Raw genomic sequence first — 20,916 nt, 5'->3', positions numbered from 1 at the left:
TGAATTGAGATTCATATAGAGACAGATTGCTTACCAATCGAAATGACTTTCAGATAAGAAATTTCTTGATAAGGTTTGTTTTTAAATTAAAACTCGCTATTTATGCCAAATATTGGTTCAGATATTCTTTTCAAAACATAAGTATCGTGAGGAACATAAAAGAAATGTATTTTCTCTGTGTATTAAATACAGGAATTAAATTGAAGTACCTATCAATTCAGAAAGGCAAGTGCTTTTCGCTTTTGCTGAAGTAAAGTGTTGCTGAGAGTGTTTTTCACATGCTACGTGTATATTCTAGATTCTCGAGTTGTTTACATGCATACCTACGGCAAATGGAGAGCCCTTGTGTTTGGCATGTTAATTATGCTTATTTAAAAGATCTAGGGATAATATTGGATAGAATATGTGCCGTGTAGTTTCCAACACTTCAATAGAATAGGACCACGCAATCTCTGTCCTATAGATTTCGTAAAAGGCGACTAAGAGAATAACCACATTGATCTGGAGCTTGTCAAAACATGACTTAACTAAACCAGGTTAGAAGTCAAAAACGCACCCCGGGCTCCTGTCTAATTCTCGCGGGAAAGGCAATTCACGGGATTTTTTGTAAGACGCGAATAAATAAATAGATAGAGACGTAAATAAATTCCAGATAAACTTATTTGCATCCCATTGAATAGAACCAACATAGAGGATAGAATAAGAAAAATATTATCCCGATTGCTATGCATAGGGTGAACCGTATCACCTGACGGCTCAGTTAGTAGTTAATTATTAACGGTGTCTGTCTTTGGGAAAGGTGTTTGCTTTACGACGAAGGTTGTTAAGATCGCACGTTGTATCTAGCATAAAGACAATGTAGCATGAGATTGAGAATACGAATTCATGATGCTACTTACATACTTTAATATCACGCCTCAGTCCCGGAGGTGAAGGCACAGACTACATCCTTCCATTTGCCACGATCCCTACATACTGCTTTCGCTTCATCCACATTCATAACTCTCTTAATGCAAGCTCGTTGGTTTTTTCTTGGTACTCTTGACCTCTTGCCAGGACGTCGATTTGATCAACCTATACGTTGTCTTGGCCTATCACCTCCAATGATGCCACGTCATTGCAAAAATTGCAGTGCCGTGTAGTTCCCGGCATCAATACAAAAAAGAATAGGACCACTCCATCTCTTTCCCATGGATGTCGTAAAAGGCGACTAAGGGATAGGCTTACAAACTCGGGATTCTTTTTTAGGCGACAGGCTAGCAACCTGTCACTATTTGAATCTCAATTCTATCATTAAGCTAAATAGCTGAACGAGGCCTTTCAGTCTTTTCAAGACTGTTGGCTCTGTCTACCCCGTAAGGGATATAGACGTGATGATATGTATGTATGCATTGGCTTTAAAATACTAAAAACTAAATATACGAGTAAATAGTCTTGTAAGTCCAGTATTTTTATTAGGAAATGGCAATCCGATGGTAAAATTAATTTATGTTAATGTCCGTTTAGCAATGCACGATAGCACCGCGATAATATTAATTACTTAGATGGATCATAGTAATACAATAGTACTACGTATAGCGGGTACAACTATGCTGAAGGCACAATTCCCACTGTCAAGAAACGGAAGCGTTTTTGTGTTGTTTGTTATGTATAAGGATAGTATAGTAACGATATCATACCTACCTTACTTATGATTTCACCTTTAGTTTCCTTTGCTATCCAATATTGTATTGTATCACACATACATACCATCACACTTATTTCCCATTGGATTAGGCAGAGACTACGGATTTCCACTTGCTACGATCCTTACAGACCTCTTTCCTATACACTCATTAAACACTCTTCTTATGGATAGTCGACTATTACGGGTACTCCTAACATCTCCAAATTTAGGACATTTTACGGTCAGTAAGATAAGATTGTAAGATTTTTACATAGTTGTCTGAATCGTGGGTATTTGTGGCGCCGTGGTAAAGTATTTGTCGTTTAATTAGATATCCGGGTTAGCCCAATCATATTCATGATGCAAACCTTACTATTAAGAATTTTTAAAGTTATGAGAAGAAATCCGATTAGCAAAACAAGATTGCATAGAATTATCATGGAAGAAGTCTTGAAAGTTGTCAGACTATACAAAACTTTGTGTGATAACAATTATCCTCTTAGCATTTTTCCCGATAAATCGCGGGAAATTACAGGAAACTACTCTTGTTTGATATACGTAGGTCTGATAACAGAAATCCTACCCAGCTTGGATAAAAATTTATTGCTCTAGATGTAATTGCTTAGTTTACTCGTTGTCTTTTACGACATCCACGCGAAAAAATAACTTATTCGAAAGTAACCACACGGCAAGTGTTTATATAACAGGAAGACGTGGAGGTTAAGAATTTTAAAAAAAAGGTACATAAAAAACAAAATGTTGCTAAAGCTACACCAAAAATATGAAAACAATTTTTTGGTTATTTATTTTTGTTTGACGTCGGAAAATTTTTAATTTGTCCAGCAAAATGACTTGTGTGCTAACAATATATTTGTTCCTGATTAAGACAAACGTCTCATTACACCAATTAAGACATCAGGCATTCAGTGCCAGCTCCTGATTGATATTAGCTTAATTAACCAGGTTTCCCAACAGTTAAGTGATATTGAATGGTGGCTAATAACATGCTATATCAGTCATTTGTTTCGCGGAAATACGCCTTTTTTAGTATCCGGCTATGGGAATATAGGATAACCTCTCTGTGTTTGAACTTCGATACTTAATATAATTAGGTAATTATGAAAAAAAATATTCAGATATACCTATAACTGTTTTTTTATATTTACTTTATCTAAATATACAAAACAGGCACTGACTGAATGTTTTATGTTGAATGTCAAATGTGGTCAAAGAGAGGATTTCCCGAAACTGCCGAAAGGAAACATAATATGTTTCCTTTAATTAACAGTAATTTTAACATTTAACAGTAACAGTAATGAAAATGATATATTATATCATTTTCACTGTTATGTTTTCTACTATTATTTATACAACGTTGCGAGATTCTATTTGAGACGATTCCCATCACTTATTACATTTCATATCTGTAAGTTTGATGTTTATTACACTTTTAAAGGTTTCTTGTTTATACTCGTATAAGACGACAGTATTTGGTTGGATCTTTATATACAAAGTAGGAAGGCATTTCGATTAAAATATAAAATTATACTTAGATTATTTATTCAAAATAAAGTAGGTAACAATCAAAATATTCAACTCTATCGAAAGCCAGACAATTATAAATATCAACAATAGGTATAATAACAATATTATTGATACCACGTATCATGCGTAATGTATATACTCAATTCTCCATATTAGGTGAGTATATAAAAAATATTACCTACTCGAATCTTCGATCGAACTCGAACTTATCCCGAAAAGCATATTTGTATGAATTTATGAAATACAATACTCTAATACATTTTAATAAATATTATGACACACATCTTCATTTGATTGATTTCTGCAAAGAAGTTTAATAATATGAATTTCCTACGATGTGACTATAACGTACAGACATACTAATATTAATTAAATTATATTAGCAAGTAATCCTAAAAGTACCAGGGTGGTAGCAGCCGTCAAGAGGTTTGATGAATCCGGTTCGGGCTCTGGAGTTTCTCGTGTGAAGTAAGGTAGGACGTCTATGGGTGCTGGGTAGTTGCGGATCCATGTTGGTCCCTCGTGAACTTTTGACGTATTCCCTTCTTCGTACCATGTGCCTCTGGGCAGGTAGATGTCTCTCGAAGATGCACCTTCTTCGAAGACAGGCGCTACTAGGACGTTTTCGCCGAGGAGGAATTCTGTAATACAAATTTATTGAACGCATTTATTAGATATAAAATACTTATTTTGACTTTGCACGCTTTAATCAGATATTATTATATCTGATTAAAGTGTGCAAAGTCTTTTTTATTTTGAGTCAAGTATCAAAAAAAAATATGTAATTTTTCATTTTTCAATATCCAGTTTCTTAGATCTTAAGACACCGGAATCCATATAGAAACTCTCCTATATCCATTGGCTGAAAGACCAACCGAGCTCACAAAAGTAAGGAAAAGATAATTTAGCTGTTTGGTTGACTATGAGTTATAAAAAGGTGCCTTGCGAAACTATTTCATAGCATCCAAATTTTGCGTTCTTACCATCCCATATGACCAGCGCCTCTTCATCTTGAGGGTCTATCCACCACAGCGGCGCGTTAACCGGGGTACCGTGTTCTACTGACGCCTGCATGGTTTCGTAGATGTAATCTGCATATTGCGCGTGGAGATCTGTGTACTTCTTGCTGATCTCTACTGTCTGCAAAAAAAGAGGTTGGTCTCATATATTTGATCATTATTATTTGCGTCAAAGTGATTACGATAGGCGTATGAAATTTTGCAGTATGTACACTACAAATACTGCAGCGTGATAGATGTGTAGAGTGACTTAAAATGATTTGAATACTTAGAAGCAGTAAATTTAACCGATTTTATTACTTCGTGATTAATTTGAATAGCGGCGATTATATAACGAGTTTCATTTTATTTATATTATATTCACAATAAATATTTTTCTTAACATATTGATAAAAAAAAAATGGAATTATTTTTAAACTTACTGTTAGCAATCAAGTAGGTATATAAATTTTTCAATCATGATTCTGAAAGCCTATAATTGGTGGGGCCTTTTCTATGACATAACATAATATAATTATGATGATCAGTGACGTCGTTTAAAACAGGAAACGCATTCAATTTAATTGTGGCTGTGTGCAGACAATGCATTTGCATTGTACCATGTCAATTAAAACAGACGGACATTCTGGAACCGTACCTCAAAATTTGCATATAATGATATCAAGGACTATTTCATCATCAGATTATGTTTATAGCCTATTAACACAAGGTGTTAATAAATACAAGAAGAATAGAGTTGAATTTAATGTATAACAATGTAGATGGTCAGAGATTTTCATGATAATGTTTTCATTTTGACCACTAACGTTTTAAAGAGGTGCAATAATAGACAAGTTATCGTGCTTAAATTGCTATTTGTTCTTTTATGTGTGTTTAGTTTATAATCCTTTCTTTTTTTATGTATTTTCCAAACAGTACGTTTAGTTTCCAAAACATGTGACGCGATGTGTATTTTTTATTAACAATTAATTTAAATCACCTCATCATCAAAGTTCCAAGGGACGTACGAATACTGCATCGCTGGTAAGAAGGTGTTCGCCTGCACCCATCGTATGAACAGCTCCTTGGTCGGCAGGTCTGCTTGGTCGTGGTCTAAATTGAAGCCGTTTCCACCGATCATGTCCGGCAAGACTAGGGGATAACCGTTCAGGTTCATTTGTATTGTAGCCGTGATAATTGTTGGAAGACCATTGTTGAGGCCCCAGATCGAGTCGCGATCAACCAAGCGCACGAAAACTGGGAGGTCCTGGGTTCTGAAATTGGTTAACATACATAAATAGAGGAACTTTCTTATTGTCATATTGCTGATAAGTAAGTGAGGCTTGTATGTATATAGCCAAAAACAAAAGGAATCATAAAAACAATGGAATAATATTATTAATACCATCTCTTAAAAACTTGAGAAAAAAAACTTTTCTGGAGCTAAAACCAAGAATGGTTTTTTATAAAAACAGTTTTTTGTTTATTCCAAAGCATTTGATATCTAAATAACTCTGTTTACCTAATTGCATGTTCTTAGCGTTATTTTGTTTACCTAAATCCAGTTTTGATTTCGATCATGTCTCCGAATTTTGCGCATTCTCTCACATACGCTTGCACGATATGGTGAGGCTGTCGGTCGATGTCACCTCTTTGTACTGCTATCTGTAATAAATAAATTTGTAATAAAATGATTATCCGTATATACTCAAGAAGCCAGTTGGGTATTGTTCTGTGTTTAATAAAAGTCTATTATGACCTACATAATCTAGCATTAGATCACATACCGAAGGTTCTGTCATAAAATATTATTATCTTCAACATTTCTTTTAAGCTCCATAAATTACTAGCATTTTTAGCTCCTAAAAACCTATAAACTCAGCAACGCATATTTTCAAATACAATGTACAAACCTGAGGGGAGTGACTGCTTTCTCCGGCATCAAACTTAAAGCTATCAATGTCGTACAAATCTGAAAGATTCTTCACTCTTTGGTACCACCAGTCCGCAGCTGCGGGGTTGGTAAAGTCGATTTGGGCGGCAGATGCGTAGTCGCTATTCCACCATTTAGTGTCCGGACTGCCAGATTCGTCAAGCACTAGATAACTGAAAATGAGTTAACATTACAAACCAATAGCCCAATATTTATATATTTTGGTCATCAATATTTAATTATCAGTCTTCTAAAGCATAGAGTCACTTTTTTACTTTATGTTATCCTTACAGATCTGGCATTTGTCCATGAAGAATCCATAGTGGGATTCATCAAAATATTGTAAATGCTGTTTTACTACTTTTAACGATATTCTATTTAATCTTAATAAACATTAAAACTAATTTAGGACTAAACTTACTCATTGTTTAAGGCTTCTGAATACCATGGTTCACAGTTTTTATTTATGAACGGATGAGTCCAGAGCGTCACACGGTAACCGAGAGCTTTGATTTGCTGCACCAAGGTGGCCAAATCTGGGAACTTCTCTTCATTGACAGTAAGTGAACCATAGCAGGTCTCCCAATCATCATCAATTTCGTATTGTGAATTATTGAATCCTCGGTTGTTAATTTCTTCAGCAAATTCGAGAAGTCTGCTTTGATTTATTTCTTTACCGAATTGTGCCCAAGTTGACCATATTGGGTGCTGGACCATTCTAAAATCAGGCACACCTGAAGGTTTTCCTAAGTAAGTTTCTATTGCGTGCATATGAGCCCGTTTTACGTCTGGCAAGATCCAGAAGTCATATGACAGTTCTGTGTGATTTCTTCTTGATGAATAAGGTTCGACTATTTGAGCTCCGAAACAAAGGTGATTGTCCAAAAGGTTATTGTAATCAATGAACAGTGGTACTTGTGGGTGAACGAATACATATTCTCCTGCGGAATTGAGCCAATATCTTTCCATTATGGCTCCGTTATCATCTTCCCTAATGACAGACGGGGCGTAAACCTGTGGAGCCTGTTCAATTGGATACAGTTGGTTGACTTGCATAGGTCCAGCATACCAGTGTTTCGATCCTAAAACATATGTTCTTATTCATTATAAAAGTAAAAAATTTAACGATGATCCAATACGTGTTAGGTCCCCCTGCAAAGACTACTACTTTATAAGACGACTTAACGTCTTATGATGAATTGATTAAGATAACTAAATAATATATAAGTTCGAGACTTATGCAATATTCAACATGTTTAAGGAATTACGTTTAAACTATAATAAATACAATTTTTAATCTTACCAAAAGCTATGCAGTCTTCCAGTCTCAATCGACTAGGAGCATCCCACTTAATTTTAATTCCTCTTGCATCTTTAGAATCGTCATAAACTGTACTGATGAGAAGCGTTGCTGCACCCATAGTCACCAAGACTCCATCATCTACGTCCTCAGATGTAAAAGAAGATACGAGGGTTCGGCCAATGTAGCCCAGCTCTGTGGTTTCGTCTCCTGGTCAAAAAATAAAAATATAATGATATCATGTGATAAGTACCGAAATTTGTCCAGATTAATAAATCATTCAGATTTCTGTGTCGCCTTTTATAAAAAGCTTAAAGATCAAGATCAATTTCACCAGAAATCAAATTTACCGAGAAATATAATCGTTTTTTTTCACTTCCAATTCGACAGGCTATTCACGTATTCAGTGCAGAGAAATGAGTATCTCCCTAGTAACGTTAACTTATCAAGAAAGAAGTTTGGCGTCTTGAAGGAGTATTAGTAAGTTTGGTGCAAGGTAGTGTTGATATAAAAATTTTCAAGATCCGTATTTCAAAATGGCTCATACTTTTATCGCATTGTATTGCAATCGAAACTTGTCAAGTGTATCAAGATATATATTGCAAATCATACCATCGATAACGGAGACTTGAAATCCGCCGGTCAACTGCGGCTCCAAGGAAAGTGTGACGTCACCGACGCGAATTTGGTGCTCTTCTTGACGAGACGGCACGCCTGCTAGTGCGTGTGCACTTAGCGAGATTAATGCTGAAATTTTTATGCATTATCGTTTTTAATCAGAATTTAGAAGCTTCAAAATTTCGACCTCTACAACACTGTAGTAGTCTATAGAGACTACATCTTTCTACTTGCTTTGATCCCCGCATACTCATTTTGCTTCATTTACATTCATCAATCTTTTTCTGCAAGTTCAGTATTCTTTAACTTCAAACTTTCTTAGGCTGAATTCTATTGAAATAGAGAGTAATAATAAGAGAAGATTGAAAGTAATTAAGAATAGGTTCGAAGTTATATTATTTCAGATTTGTTTAAAACAGTTATTTTAACGACTTATTCATTCATATACATACATATGGTCACGTCTATATACCTTGCAGGGTAGACAGAGCCAATAGTCTTTAAAAAGACTGAATGGCCACGTTCAGCTATTTGGCTTAATGATAGAATTGAGACAGGTTGCTAGCCTATCGCCTAAAAAGAATCCCAAGTTTGTAAGCCTATTTAACATATGTTTTCAATAAGTCCACTAGATAAAATACAACATAGTAATAAATATAAATGCTTGTGTAGATAACGTGTAAATACCTAAAAAAAGAGCTTATATACACGTGTAAACTAATGCCGCATTATCCATAAAAAGTCCCGAGCTGTTTGTGTTAACGCATAAATGATCGATCTTAGAAACAATTCGAAGATCAATCATTATCGAACATGTAAAAAGAAATTCCAGAATCCATCCATCACTCACTCAAAATTTTCATAAAATGTAAAAAATTCAGACTTTTCTATTTTTAACATTAAAAAGGAAAGTCTAAACCAGTTTGCCATTAGATTAGGGTACATTATGTTTAATTAATATCACTCTTAAGATTACGTAATGTAACGAGTAAGTTAAAAAATAGTTAAGATACGAGTAAATTCATAACTTTCTTTGTGAAAAAATATATACTTTCAGTTTTAGATATTTGTAAAGAACTATTTAAATAAATACATACTAAATTAACTTACCCACAAAATACACAATTCGAGCCATAACTATTCACTCACTGCTTACGACTGAGAAATCTCGTGACGATCATCAAGAATATCTTATCAGATTATCAGTATCGATTGACAATGCTCTTCAGAAATCTCCGGCCCACGATATTCTGTCTTATAATATGTTCTTGCTTAGCCACCCGAACAAAATGAGGGGTTATGTACTTATTGTGTGGGTGGCATCGAATAATCGAAGTGTGGTTAGTGTGTGGCCTTTTGGTCTTTTGGAAGACTGTTGGCTCTGTCTACCGTATATGTATGTATCGCAGAAGCCAAACTTAAATAAAGCAGGCGGTTTTCAATATATTTGTTATGATATCTACAATATCGTATTCTATTCCCAGTGTTGACAAACATGTTTATTCCAATTTAACCTATATTTGTCTGCAGTTCTGGGTAATTCATCCATCCTCAACTGTCGGCCTGGTGATTCTCAATATTTACTGAAATGATATAAGATCTTTTAGACAGCGTCGATTCAATTGGGACTAAGGCCAGGAGGAAGAAGAAAATAATTTTTACTTCTACGTCATTTATTTTTGTAACCACCAGAATTATTGCTACATAAGAAAGTAAGTAAATCGGTCTTATTGAATATTCAATCTTTTCCAGACTACACCATAAGTTTGGACAAATAATAACCAAGCTCAGCCAATTGTCAGGGTTAACAATCAACAAACGTTTGCGTGAGTTTTGTTGTGCAACCCTTGCGCGATAATGCACGGTTCCCACTGTTCATATATACCAAAACCATAGGAGGTCAGGTTTATTTGCCGTTGAATGTACTAATTTTTATATACATCTAGTCGTTTGTTTTTTGTAGTCATGGTTTTCTTTTGATAAATCATATATTATTGATATTATAATATAAATTGGTCGCATTGTGTCGGTTCGTGGCGAGTCGCATGTGCGTTTATAGTTTAACTCGGTCAAGATGATAACTAACGATTTATCACAGTCGGAAGTCATAAGAAAATGCGATTGGCATTTTGAAGCATCGGGAAACTTTTCCTTTTCGACATTCTTGTCAAAACAAAGTACTTGAGTTCACATTTAAGTATAATATGTGCAGTGCACCTGTCAGTTACGCCCGTTAATATAATCAATCTAAGTATGTAATAGATAATAATATAGTAAGCGATAGATCTATATCGACAAAAGATTGTAACCTGTCCTCCCTCTTCAAAATTGTTTCTGATTTTGCGTTAAAATTATGTTTCTCATAATCTATACATATAATAAATCTGTAGAAGGGTCAATTCTGTACATTGAAAATATTGAAAAAATAAATAGCAGGGGGTGTTACTGGATAGATACCAAACACAAATAAGTGATTAAAAATTTTTTTGTCTGTCTGTATGTTCAGGCATCACGTGAAAACTAACGGTTCGATTTTGATGAAACTTGGTATAATTATACCTTATTATCCTGGGCATAAAATACGAAGAAAAAAAGTTTAATTTTTCAGTTTATCACGTTACGTTAGCCGCAGTGGATTCAGCGCCGTAACCTGTAGCGCCGAAAGTCGGATTTAGCTTGAACCGTTTGCGGCACACGCGGGCCGCTACTAATTACTATGAAAAAAATACTTTAGTCCGGTCAATCTAGACATTCGAAGCTACATTAATTTCTATCAAGCTGAAGAAAACACAATCAAAAGCATTATTTCAAAATTCCCCATGATTTCGCTTTAAGGAAAAAAAAAATACCTAAGGTCAAAGGTAAAAAATGCGTGTTTCGCGATTTTCTTCATAACGGTAAGTTTTTCAAATCGGAAAATTACCTCAGACATAAATTGTAGATCATAAAGTTATCTATAAAAAAGGTATCAACAATTTTTTTCAATAAAGCTACCGTTTCTGAGATATAACCATGCAAAAAGTTGCAAGCGTCATAATATGCACCTTTCCACGCCAACTCTGAGGTAGTGTACCTACTTTTAGCGCGTTTTTTTTTAACATTTTTATTATTAAACTTCAAAAAGTCTGAAATGGGTTAGAATAAACACGTGTTTTCACTACGCAGTGGCACTCAAGACTAACTTTCGCATTTATTAAAAAAATTAGAATAACCCTAAGTGAAAAAAATCATCTTAGGACATTAATATAGATTACAATTAAATCAAATTTAAGCTAAAACTACTTATACAATGAAAGAAAAAAGGTGACTACAAACTAAAATTTAATTTATAAATTGTACAGTCCCTGCATAGTATCAACAGCAGCATATCCAATTTGAATGGCAATGCTGATTCTCTGAGCCAGATAATTTCCAGCCCTCCGGTCAAGAGATACCTCAATCAGCTTTTTCGACAATTGTCGGAAAAGCTGATGGGCAGATAGGTCCCCCGGTCCCAGAGTTTCTACCCCAAAAGGTTCAAAAATATAGGTATTACCGATACCTACATATTTGCGCCTATTGAGGTTTTTGCCTTATTTGAAGCAGAACCGGCCTTAGATTTAGTAACCTCAAGATGAGACGGCGCAAGTGTGTCGACACAAGTAGCATCCCACACCAAAGGCCGCCCCAATCTCCAGGGTACCAAAGTCATACCATCCGGTCTCTTGGCATCATCCCGAGCCAGACCGTTTGGTTCTAGAACGGCTGGTGGATGGTGGCAAGAGCACGGAGGATTATATTATTTAGGGTGGCATGGCGCCCTAAACGGCCGGCACTCCTGGGGCATGAGAGGCCGTGGTGTCCATAGCTGTCAACGGTATCCCCACAAGGACTACTATTATTAAAGACTAACGGTATTTCATGTGTTGAGCATTCTGAGATAAAGCAGGTATACGACCCTAGCCACGTACACAATTAAACAGAGAGACAGATGTTGTCTCAAGGTTTCACTACAGTATAAATGAAGGGGCTGGGTTTCATTATACTTATGTATAAGTATTTTATATTTTGAATTCAAGTTAAAATTACCGACAGAACAATAATTTTACTTATATTACTGCTACACAGAATATATACGAGACGTGCTTATACATATTATGACGCTCGCAACTTTTTGCATCGTTATATCTCAGAAACGGTAGCTTTATTGAAAAAAAATATTGATTCCTTTTTATGAATAAATTTATGATCTACAATCTATGTCTGAGGTAATTTTCCGATAAAACTTACGGTTTTGAAGAAAATCGCGCAAAACCCAATTTTTTTTCCTTTGACCTTGGGTAACTTTTTTCCTTAAACCGGCATCATGGGGAATTTTGAAATAATGCTTTAATTGTGTTTTAAACAATTATACTCATTTTCAGCTTGATGGGAATTAATGTAGCTTCATTCTTATTTTTTGGTCTAAATTGACCGGACTACTTACTACAGAACGCGAACTCAACAGCAGTAGCTCAATAGAGGGATCTCCTTAATTATTATAGGCCTAGCCGTAATTGGGTCCAATAGATATTTATAAGATGTTATTGTCAGAGTTGCTCAAAATGGAGAAATAAACCATCCACGCGAAGACCGACATCCGCGCGGACGGAGTCGCGGGGGGAAGCTAGTTTATAATAAATATTCTTACATAGTTACCTAAGCATAGCCTAAGTTCTTGTCGATTTATTTTAACTTGATGTTTATAAATATATAAAAAATAATGTGTTATTAAAAGAAGTCGAACAATTTTGCTGGTAACTTACACTTTATAAAGTTACACTGCAAAGATTACTGGGCCAGCTAGTATTCGCCTTATGAAGTACCTGACTCACCCAATCAAGGTTTATGACTTCTCCAGAGAACTGAAGATGTAACCGGGACTAACACCAGGAGGAAGAACATGACATCGAATAAGAATCACACGTGAGCAGTGTTGTACCTTACAATAGATAATTCCTATATTGCGTAATTTGAAAAATCATGGCAAAGAGGTCAAGAGCGAGTGGATGAAGCGAAGGAAGTTTGCAGAGATCGTGGCAAGTGGAAAGATGTAGTCTCTGCCTACCGACTATGTATGAAAAATCTTGATAAATTACTGACTAAGGTCTCCCATGAGGTTCCGGATTATATTACCATTGTGCATTTATGTATAATTTTTTTATTGACATACATATATCATATCTTTAACATTTACAGGCTATATAGAGCCAATCGTCTCAATAAGTCTGAAAGGTCACGTTTAGCTGGATGGCTTCATGATGGAATTGAGACTCGAATAGTGACTGGTCGCTAGCCTGTTGCAAAAGAAGCATGTCTTAACTATCCCTTATAGCCCCATCATCATTATGATCTAAATTAGGTATGTTTTAATATTTTTTAGTTTAGTTTATTAAATATACTTAGACCTTATTACCGTTCCAGCGGGAATTTCAGCAAATCCTATCTTAGTGCTCCCCTAGACCTCATAAGGAATCTAGTTTGGGCTGTCATTGTCCGTCATTTCTCGGACTTCAGTAAACTTTCTGCTACTTACAATATCCTTTCAGTTCATTACCAAGGATATTATGCCTATTTCGACCCCTATTTTCATCCTTTGAATTACTTCAGTTTAATGGCTTCCAATAAGTAACAATGACTTTGAACAAAGAGTTCAAGTTTAGTTATGGAGTTCGTTGAATTATCAACGATAGAGATTAATTTGTAGGGGTGAAACACGTGTCTTAATGGATGTATAGAATCTGTCTTGGGTCCAATCGATGAAAAGACAAAGAGAGCGATTAACCATACAGACATAAATGCATATAGTCACATCTATATCCCTTATGGGGTAGACGGAGCCAACAGTCTTTAAAAGACTGATAGCCCACGTTCAGCTGTTTGGCTAAGTAATAGAATTGAGATAGTGACAGGTTGCTAGCCCATTCCCTAAAAAAGAATCTCAAGTTTAAAAGCCCATCCCTTAGTCGTCTCTTACGACAGATTAACCAAGTAGCAGAAAATGAGAATATTTGTTTACCCTGGGAATTTAACTCTGAATGGAAGTACCGTATGACATGTAAGTATATGACATTCAATTAACTTAATCGTTTGCTAGCTATTACTAAGGTATTTATATCTAAATTCCAAATAATTTTCATATTTGGAATTTAGAAATTTTAAGCCAGTTACTATTTTCTTTGGTAAAACAGGTAAATAATTCTTATATTCGTGTAAAACACACATTTATCTTACAAGTTAAAGTCAAAACAGGGCTAATAAATTTAAATTGTCACAATTTAAATAAATAATTTATTTACATAAAATAACTAATTAAAAACACTACAACAATATCAAGTGAACATTTAAAGTCTTTCTCAGTTCAATTTATTTTTCATGATAAAAACAAATACTTCAGTTCTCAAGAGTGAAGTAGGGTAATGTGTCGAGAGGTGCTGGGTAATCGTTGAGCCACAAGGGTCCCTGGTGAAGCTCGCCAGTGACACCATCGCGCCAGTTACCCCGGGGCAGGTAGATGTTACGGGAAACTGCGCCTTCTTCTACTACAGGAGCAGCTAATATTCTTTCACCAAGCAAGAATTCTGAAAAAAATGTGTTCTGTTTACTTTATTTTGTGTGTGATTACAGGCAGAGCAGAAAAGGAACATTCAATCGCTTTGTTAGCTTTCATGTTGATGGGCCAGCTGCTTCTCTTCCCGTTTAGGGTGTAAAAGTCAAAATTGTAAGTAAATAGAATCTAATTGCCCAATACGACTCGGCAAAGATTAATTCTATTGCGTTTGCGCCTTGTAAACGTCAAGGTTCCAAAATTCTAAAACGATTCAGGTTCTTGTTTTCTGTAAATGTACGCCCATAACATATCTCATATTTCAATTCTATAGGGCTTACAGAGTCTCATGTATTTTTAACAGACATGCTATTTTTGACTAGTACCTACCTACATACATAAAATCACGCATCTTTTCAGAAGGAGTAGACAGATACTACTTGCCACGATCCTTGCATACTTTTTTCGCTTGATCCACAAGCTCAGTGGTTTTGGGTACCCTTGACTTCACTTTTCGCCGGGACGTTCTTTATTTGAACAAGGTACGTTTGTCCTGGCTTTACCACTAAACTGTATTAGAATGGCTCTTAATAAATAATTGTTCTTTTACCATCCCAAATGGTTAGGGCCACTTCGTCAGTAGGGTCTATCCACCAGATGGGCGGGTTGACAGGGGTGCCATCTCGGACTGAGGCCTCCATAGCGGCCACGATTTCGTCGGTGAAGGCGGCGTGCAGTTTCACGTAGCGAAGGCAGATCTCCACTGCCTAGAAATAGTTTACAATTGTTATGATCCGTAGATATTGACAACCTTAGATATATAAGCTAATAAAACTTACAAAATATCAATCACAAGTCTTATAAATATAAACTTTGCCAATCGGATTATATGCAATAATTTTATAGCGGACACAAAATAGAGATTTTGATTTGTTTTTAGGTAATGTTTATTTATTTTTCTGCTGAAATTGAGTATCTCATCTATAATTCTATTGTTAAATTCAATAATGGATCTACCAGATCTATAGTTACCTCATCGTCATGATCCCAAGGTACGAAAGAAAACTGTAGCGACGGCATGAACACATTAGCTTGAGTCCATCTCACAAACAATTCCTTGCTGGGCTTAGCGTTATAACCGTTGCCTCCAATCATGTCTGGTAACACCAGTGTGTAACCGTTTAAGTTCATCTGCAGAAGTGTGGTGATCAAAGTGTAGAGACCGTTGTCCCAATCCCACAGAGTGTCCTTGTCGACCATACGGATGAAGATCGGTAGATCTTGAGTTCTGGAAGAGTACTCGTAAGTAAGTAAAAATACTGCAGCTAAAGACGATATTTTCTTGAACATAGAACGTTAACACCTTTATATGTGCTGCCTTTTATACCGATATTTTTTTCAAGCTACCTCGTAGGTGTAGAGTTTTGTGTGTGACCACAATGTTTTAATTTATTGTAAAACGAGGATTTTATATTTTCACTGACTTCATTTCGTTTAATTAATTTTGTTGAAAATATTTAAGTTAAAAGAAAAATGAAAATATAGCAATGTTAAAATAATATCAGGAGAAACATCTACTCACCTCATTCCGGAGCGAACTTCGATCATGTTTCCGAACTGAGCCACTAGTCTTATGTAATCGACAACAATATTACCTGGATGAAGATCAATATCACCATTTTGCACTGGAATCTGAAACAATATTATTATTAATTAGGCATTCAAGTAAATAATACTTTTGTGTACTTGAATAACTCAATATCTCTTTGTAAGACAGTATAAAAATAAGACTCAAAATCATTTGAGAAATTTGTTTGACTGGTTTCACCAACTTCTGCCTTTTCAGTGAAATAGAATAAGTTAGGAATACCTGAGGAGACCAGCTAGATTCTCCCGCATCGAATTTTAAGCTATCAATGCCATATGTATCAATGAGAGAATGTAATCTCTCGCTGTACCACTGGCTCGCGGCTGGGTTGGTGAAGTCTATATAACCAGGGACCGATCCGTTGTCGTTCCACCAAGTAGTATCGGGAATTCCTTCTTCGTTTAGGACTAAGTATCTGAAAATTTATTGACGATACTGATTTCCGTTTCATTTAGGAATAATATATCGAAGTTATTTAAGAAGCGTTGAAGGTATGTCATTAAAAATAATAATAAAATTGTATATAGTCAAAGTGCCGTGTGGTTCCCGGCACCAATACAAAAAAGAATAGGACCACTCCATCTCTTTCCCATGGATGTCGTAAAAGGCGACTAAGGGATAGGCTTACAAACTTGAGATTCTTTTTTTAGGCGATAGGCTAGCAACTTGTCACTATTCGAATCTCAATTCTATCTTAAAGCCAAATAGCTGAACGTGGCCTATCAGTCCGCTCAGGACTGTTGGCTCTGTCTACCCCGCAAGGGATATAGACGTGATTATATGTATGTATGTATGTATGTATAGTCAAAAGTAATGGAACTTTGATCATATGATCGATTGGTAAAATATTTTTTACTTTAACTTACCCCTTTCCCAAAGCTTCAGAATACCAAGGCTCGCAGTCCTTATTAATAAACGGATGAACCCACATGGTAACTCTGAAACCTAGATCTTTGAGATCGTGTACCAGCTTTCTCAAGTCAGGAAATTTATTTTCTTGCACAGTCAACGAGCCATAACAGATTTCCCACAAGTCATCTATATCTAACTGAGAATTTCCAAATCCACTTTGTGCTATTTCTTTAGCATACTCCAAAACGTTTTCTTGATTAATTTCACGGGAATATCGAGCCCAGGTTGACCAGATTGGAGCCTCTATCATCCTACGGTCAGGTATACCAGTAGGTTTCCCTAAATAAGTGGCAACAGCATGTTGATGTGCTTCTTTGGGGTTATTGAAGAACCAAACGTCGTATTTGAGATTATTGTGAACTCTTCTCGAAGAATATGGATCAGTGACTTCGGCAATTAAGCAAATATGATTGTGTAGAACATTATGGTAGTCAACGAATAGAGGCGTTTCTGCATGCACGTAAATATATGTTCCATTGGAGTTTAGCCAATATCTTTCTGAGACGGCAGCGTTGTCATCCTCTTTAGAGATCATAGAATATTTGTTGAGTTTACCGTTCTGAATAGGCCAGTACTGTTGTTTTTGTTCGGGGCCACCGTACCATTGGCCGTTATCTGAAAATAAGTTTATGTTTGAATGCATATTTTATAAATAAGCTAGATCCACATAAATTAATACAAAATTTATTACACTTAATTTAACAAAAGATATGATTATGGTACAGTTATGAAGAAAAGTGAACTTACTGAAATCAAAGCAGTCTTGAAAGACGACGCCTGGTGGTCCATCCCATCTGATGGACAGTCTGTGGCCGCCGCTCGCTTCATCATGACCTTCATTCAACTCGAATGTGACTTGGTCCATGGGCACGCCACGACCAATAGTTCCAAGTTCCGTGATCACACCATCATCTGTAATTAAGTTAATGTTATTTAAATATATTTTTAGTCTGACTATATGTATTTATTAGTTTGCCCGACTATTAAGTCAGACACATCCTGGCAAAAGATCAGACTAAGAGTACACTTAACCGATATCTTGCAAAAATAGAGTTGATACATGGATAAAGTGAAAGAAGTGTGCAGGGACCGTGGCAAGTTAAAAGGTATAGTCTCTGCCCTTCCCTCCCGGAAAGAGAAGTCAACATTTTATGTATGAGTGTCGACTTATCGGAATGTCGGAAGTTTTTCAACTATTGTGTTATACACGTTGGAAGTAGTGGTCACTTTTTTCTCTCATATTTTCCTGAGTACAGTTTGCATTTACGGGCTGCGACACGATTTGGCAAAGTTTCTACGGCCGACAGCTTGCACTGGAAATATTTGTTGGTCTACCTAATTTTTAGTTATTTGGGTACCTTCATAATTACAACTACAAATATTCATTAGCAGTATTAATTACATACAATGAATCGCATTTGCCTCCCGATCGTATGTACCGAGTACTGGTCATTGCTCTTGCGAATGTTGAGTGCATGCTTATGTAAAGAAAAATAAATATTCTTAATAGAAATTTTTAAGGAAGAATGTAAAATGAAAACAGAATTTACTCACGGGTTATACTTAAAGTCCAACCGCCATTACCGTCCTCTTCTACGGAGAAATCCCTAGCGTCCTTAGGCACCCTGCCTAGCGCGAGGTTTAGTCCTAAATAAAGCAGATATAAAATTGAAACAATTGTTTTTTAATCTGTAAAGTAAGTTTTTTTTTACATTTTGAATTTCTAGGAAGTGAAGAAAAACGCTGTTGAAATAAAAAAAAGCGAAAGCAGCGCATTTCTCCCATGATTCGGCTCGTGTAAGTAGAGCCATGGGTGACAGTGAGATGGTGTACATTCTGTTTGTGAAACAAAATAAAAACAAAACAAAAAGACGAATCTCAAAAAAAAGTAACAGCTACCTTATCCGATTAAAAGGCCCTTTCAGTCAACAGTTAATTTAGGAAATAACATATTTATTTAAAAAGTACCTAATTACTTATATAAGTAAACCGAGTAATAACATTATTTTTTCGGAATCCTTTTGATCTCATACTGATTTTTGTAACGAGCTTTTAAACTCTCTTTGAAACCCTACTAATTACTATAAAAATAATTGGGTCTACGTTGGCCACTTACGTAATCTTTAAGGAATTAGCAAGTGTGGTATAGAAATTATCCAAACAATATTTATTCAATAGCAAATTTAGATTTGAATTTGAATGAATTTATTAATAATAAAATCCAAATTACTATACTAATGCGAAAGTAAGATTGTCTTGTTGTTTTTAACTTTACAGATAAACCCTAAAACCACGTTTGATGAAACTTCAATATAGTTTAGACCTTGAAAATATAATTAATAGGCTAATTATTGGTAATTAGTTTCACAAGGCAGAGCTGCGGGCGAGTTTTTGTAGTCTAAAATAATACATTGGTAAGGAATATTAATTTAAACTTGATACTTAAAAACTCTTAAGTTAGTTTGCTAGAAGTAATAAATATTAAATAAATTTGAATTTATTATTTACCTAATACCAGCAAAAACCACTTCATCTCCAGGAGATTCCGTTACACTGTGGTCCTCTGCTGGAGATATTGTCTAGTCTATATCTCATATCATATCTTTTATATACTATTGGTCTCGCGAGTTATTACGAAATGTCTTATCAATGTTATAAGCTCCGATACTAATCAAATGTTTGAGAAATACTAAATTTTATCTGGTTTCATTTTCATAAGAATTCTAGGAATAACAATTTAGCCTTTATTATTTAGTAAATTTATTCCAGAAACATTAGATTCAGGTTTAGGTCGCTCTAATATTAAGTAAAAAGCTAAGTGATGCACATATGTAGCGACATCTCTACGCCACAAGTTACAACAACCAATCACGCGACGCTATCAGTCAAAAACAGCGGAAAGTCTATATGGCGCAAGCAAAGATTTCACGGATTGGAATATAAATACAACCTCCAAATCAACATCGTCGGAGCCGCGATTCCGCATCTAGCCCGGCGGAAGATCTTCACTTTGTGACGGTCGAACCCGAACTATTGCTCCGGCTACACTCAAGCCAGTGTTATTATTTATATATACGGCTACACTCAAGTTTACTTTAGAAAAAAGCGGTTCAAATCTCTAAAAACAAACAAATTGAGAACGTTTTAAGGAAACAACAAACCCATTTTTTAAACTATATGCGTAAATGCAGTTCTCTCTATGATTAGTCATACCCAACAATTTCAACTAGAAATGGAGTCTACTTATTAGTCTTACGGTCAATAGACAACAATACAATTTTGTTTTGAACCAAAACCACAGGTTTCTCTGCCGATAACTAAATACATATTTCAAAAGATATCTACACTTTTGACGGCCATTGATTTACAGTCTCTTGAATGATTTCGTAATGAGGGGATGTTAAACTCTCATATGCAGTGTACGGTTATGAATGGGAACCAATAATTTCCTGCAATTATCAAGGGCAATTCTATTATTATTTGTTTTTTTTTTTTGTTATTTACCAAACATAATATTCTAATGGAACATAATATTATTCTGCAAATTTGCATATACAGTTTATAATGTACATATATACCTCATATAATTTATTCCAATGAACGTTGGTAGTAGGTCGGTCAGACAGGTTCAATCATACTGCTGCCATGTACATGGCGTTTGTAAATTAGTTCGATTGCTAACCTACATAGACCTGCATGCTCAGGCAAATGGATGAGTAAGCATGATCGAT

The 20,916-nt window shown here is 35.4% G+C and overlaps 2 protein-coding genes across 2 annotated transcripts; both read right to left on the bottom strand.

The window, feature by feature from the left end:
* Positions 1 to 3,209: 3,209 nt before the first annotated feature.
* LOC106129737 (myogenesis-regulating glycosidase) lies at positions 3,210 to 9,303 on the bottom strand. Its single transcript, XM_013328394.2, has 9 exons — positions 9,171 to 9,303; positions 8,055 to 8,189; positions 7,446 to 7,652; positions 6,564 to 7,224; positions 6,123 to 6,315; positions 5,765 to 5,874; positions 5,210 to 5,483; positions 4,195 to 4,351; positions 3,210 to 3,852 (listed from the first exon to the last, which is right to left on the bottom strand). Exons 1-9 carry the CDS (start codon positions 9,193 to 9,195, stop codon positions 3,581 to 3,583), a joined length of 2,034 nt encoding a protein of 677 aa, XP_013183848.2. The 5' UTR covers positions 9,196 to 9,303; the 3' UTR covers positions 3,210 to 3,580.
* A 5,052-nt stretch (positions 9,304 to 14,355) lies between these two features.
* Positions 14,356 to 19,830, bottom strand: LOC106129592 (myogenesis-regulating glycosidase). Its single transcript, XM_060948672.1, has 9 exons — positions 19,694 to 19,830; positions 18,740 to 18,832; positions 17,933 to 18,097; positions 17,140 to 17,800; positions 16,496 to 16,688; positions 16,208 to 16,317; positions 15,658 to 15,913; positions 15,236 to 15,392; positions 14,356 to 14,659 (listed from the first exon to the last, which is right to left on the bottom strand). The coding sequence occupies exons 1-9, from the start codon at positions 19,716 to 19,718 to the stop codon at positions 14,472 to 14,474; spliced, it is 1,848 nt and encodes a 615-aa protein (XP_060804655.1). The 5' UTR covers positions 19,719 to 19,830; the 3' UTR covers positions 14,356 to 14,471.
* Positions 19,831 to 20,916: the final 1,086 nt, after the last annotated feature.

This window comes from Amyelois transitella, chromosome 16 (genome assembly GCF_032362555.1).
Source record: "Amyelois transitella isolate CPQ chromosome 16, ilAmyTran1.1, whole genome shotgun sequence".
NCBI lineage: Eukaryota > Metazoa > Arthropoda > Insecta > Lepidoptera > Pyralidae > Amyelois > Amyelois transitella.
Note: the sequence above shows the minus strand (reverse complement) of the source record. Positions and strands in the feature narration are given on the sequence as shown.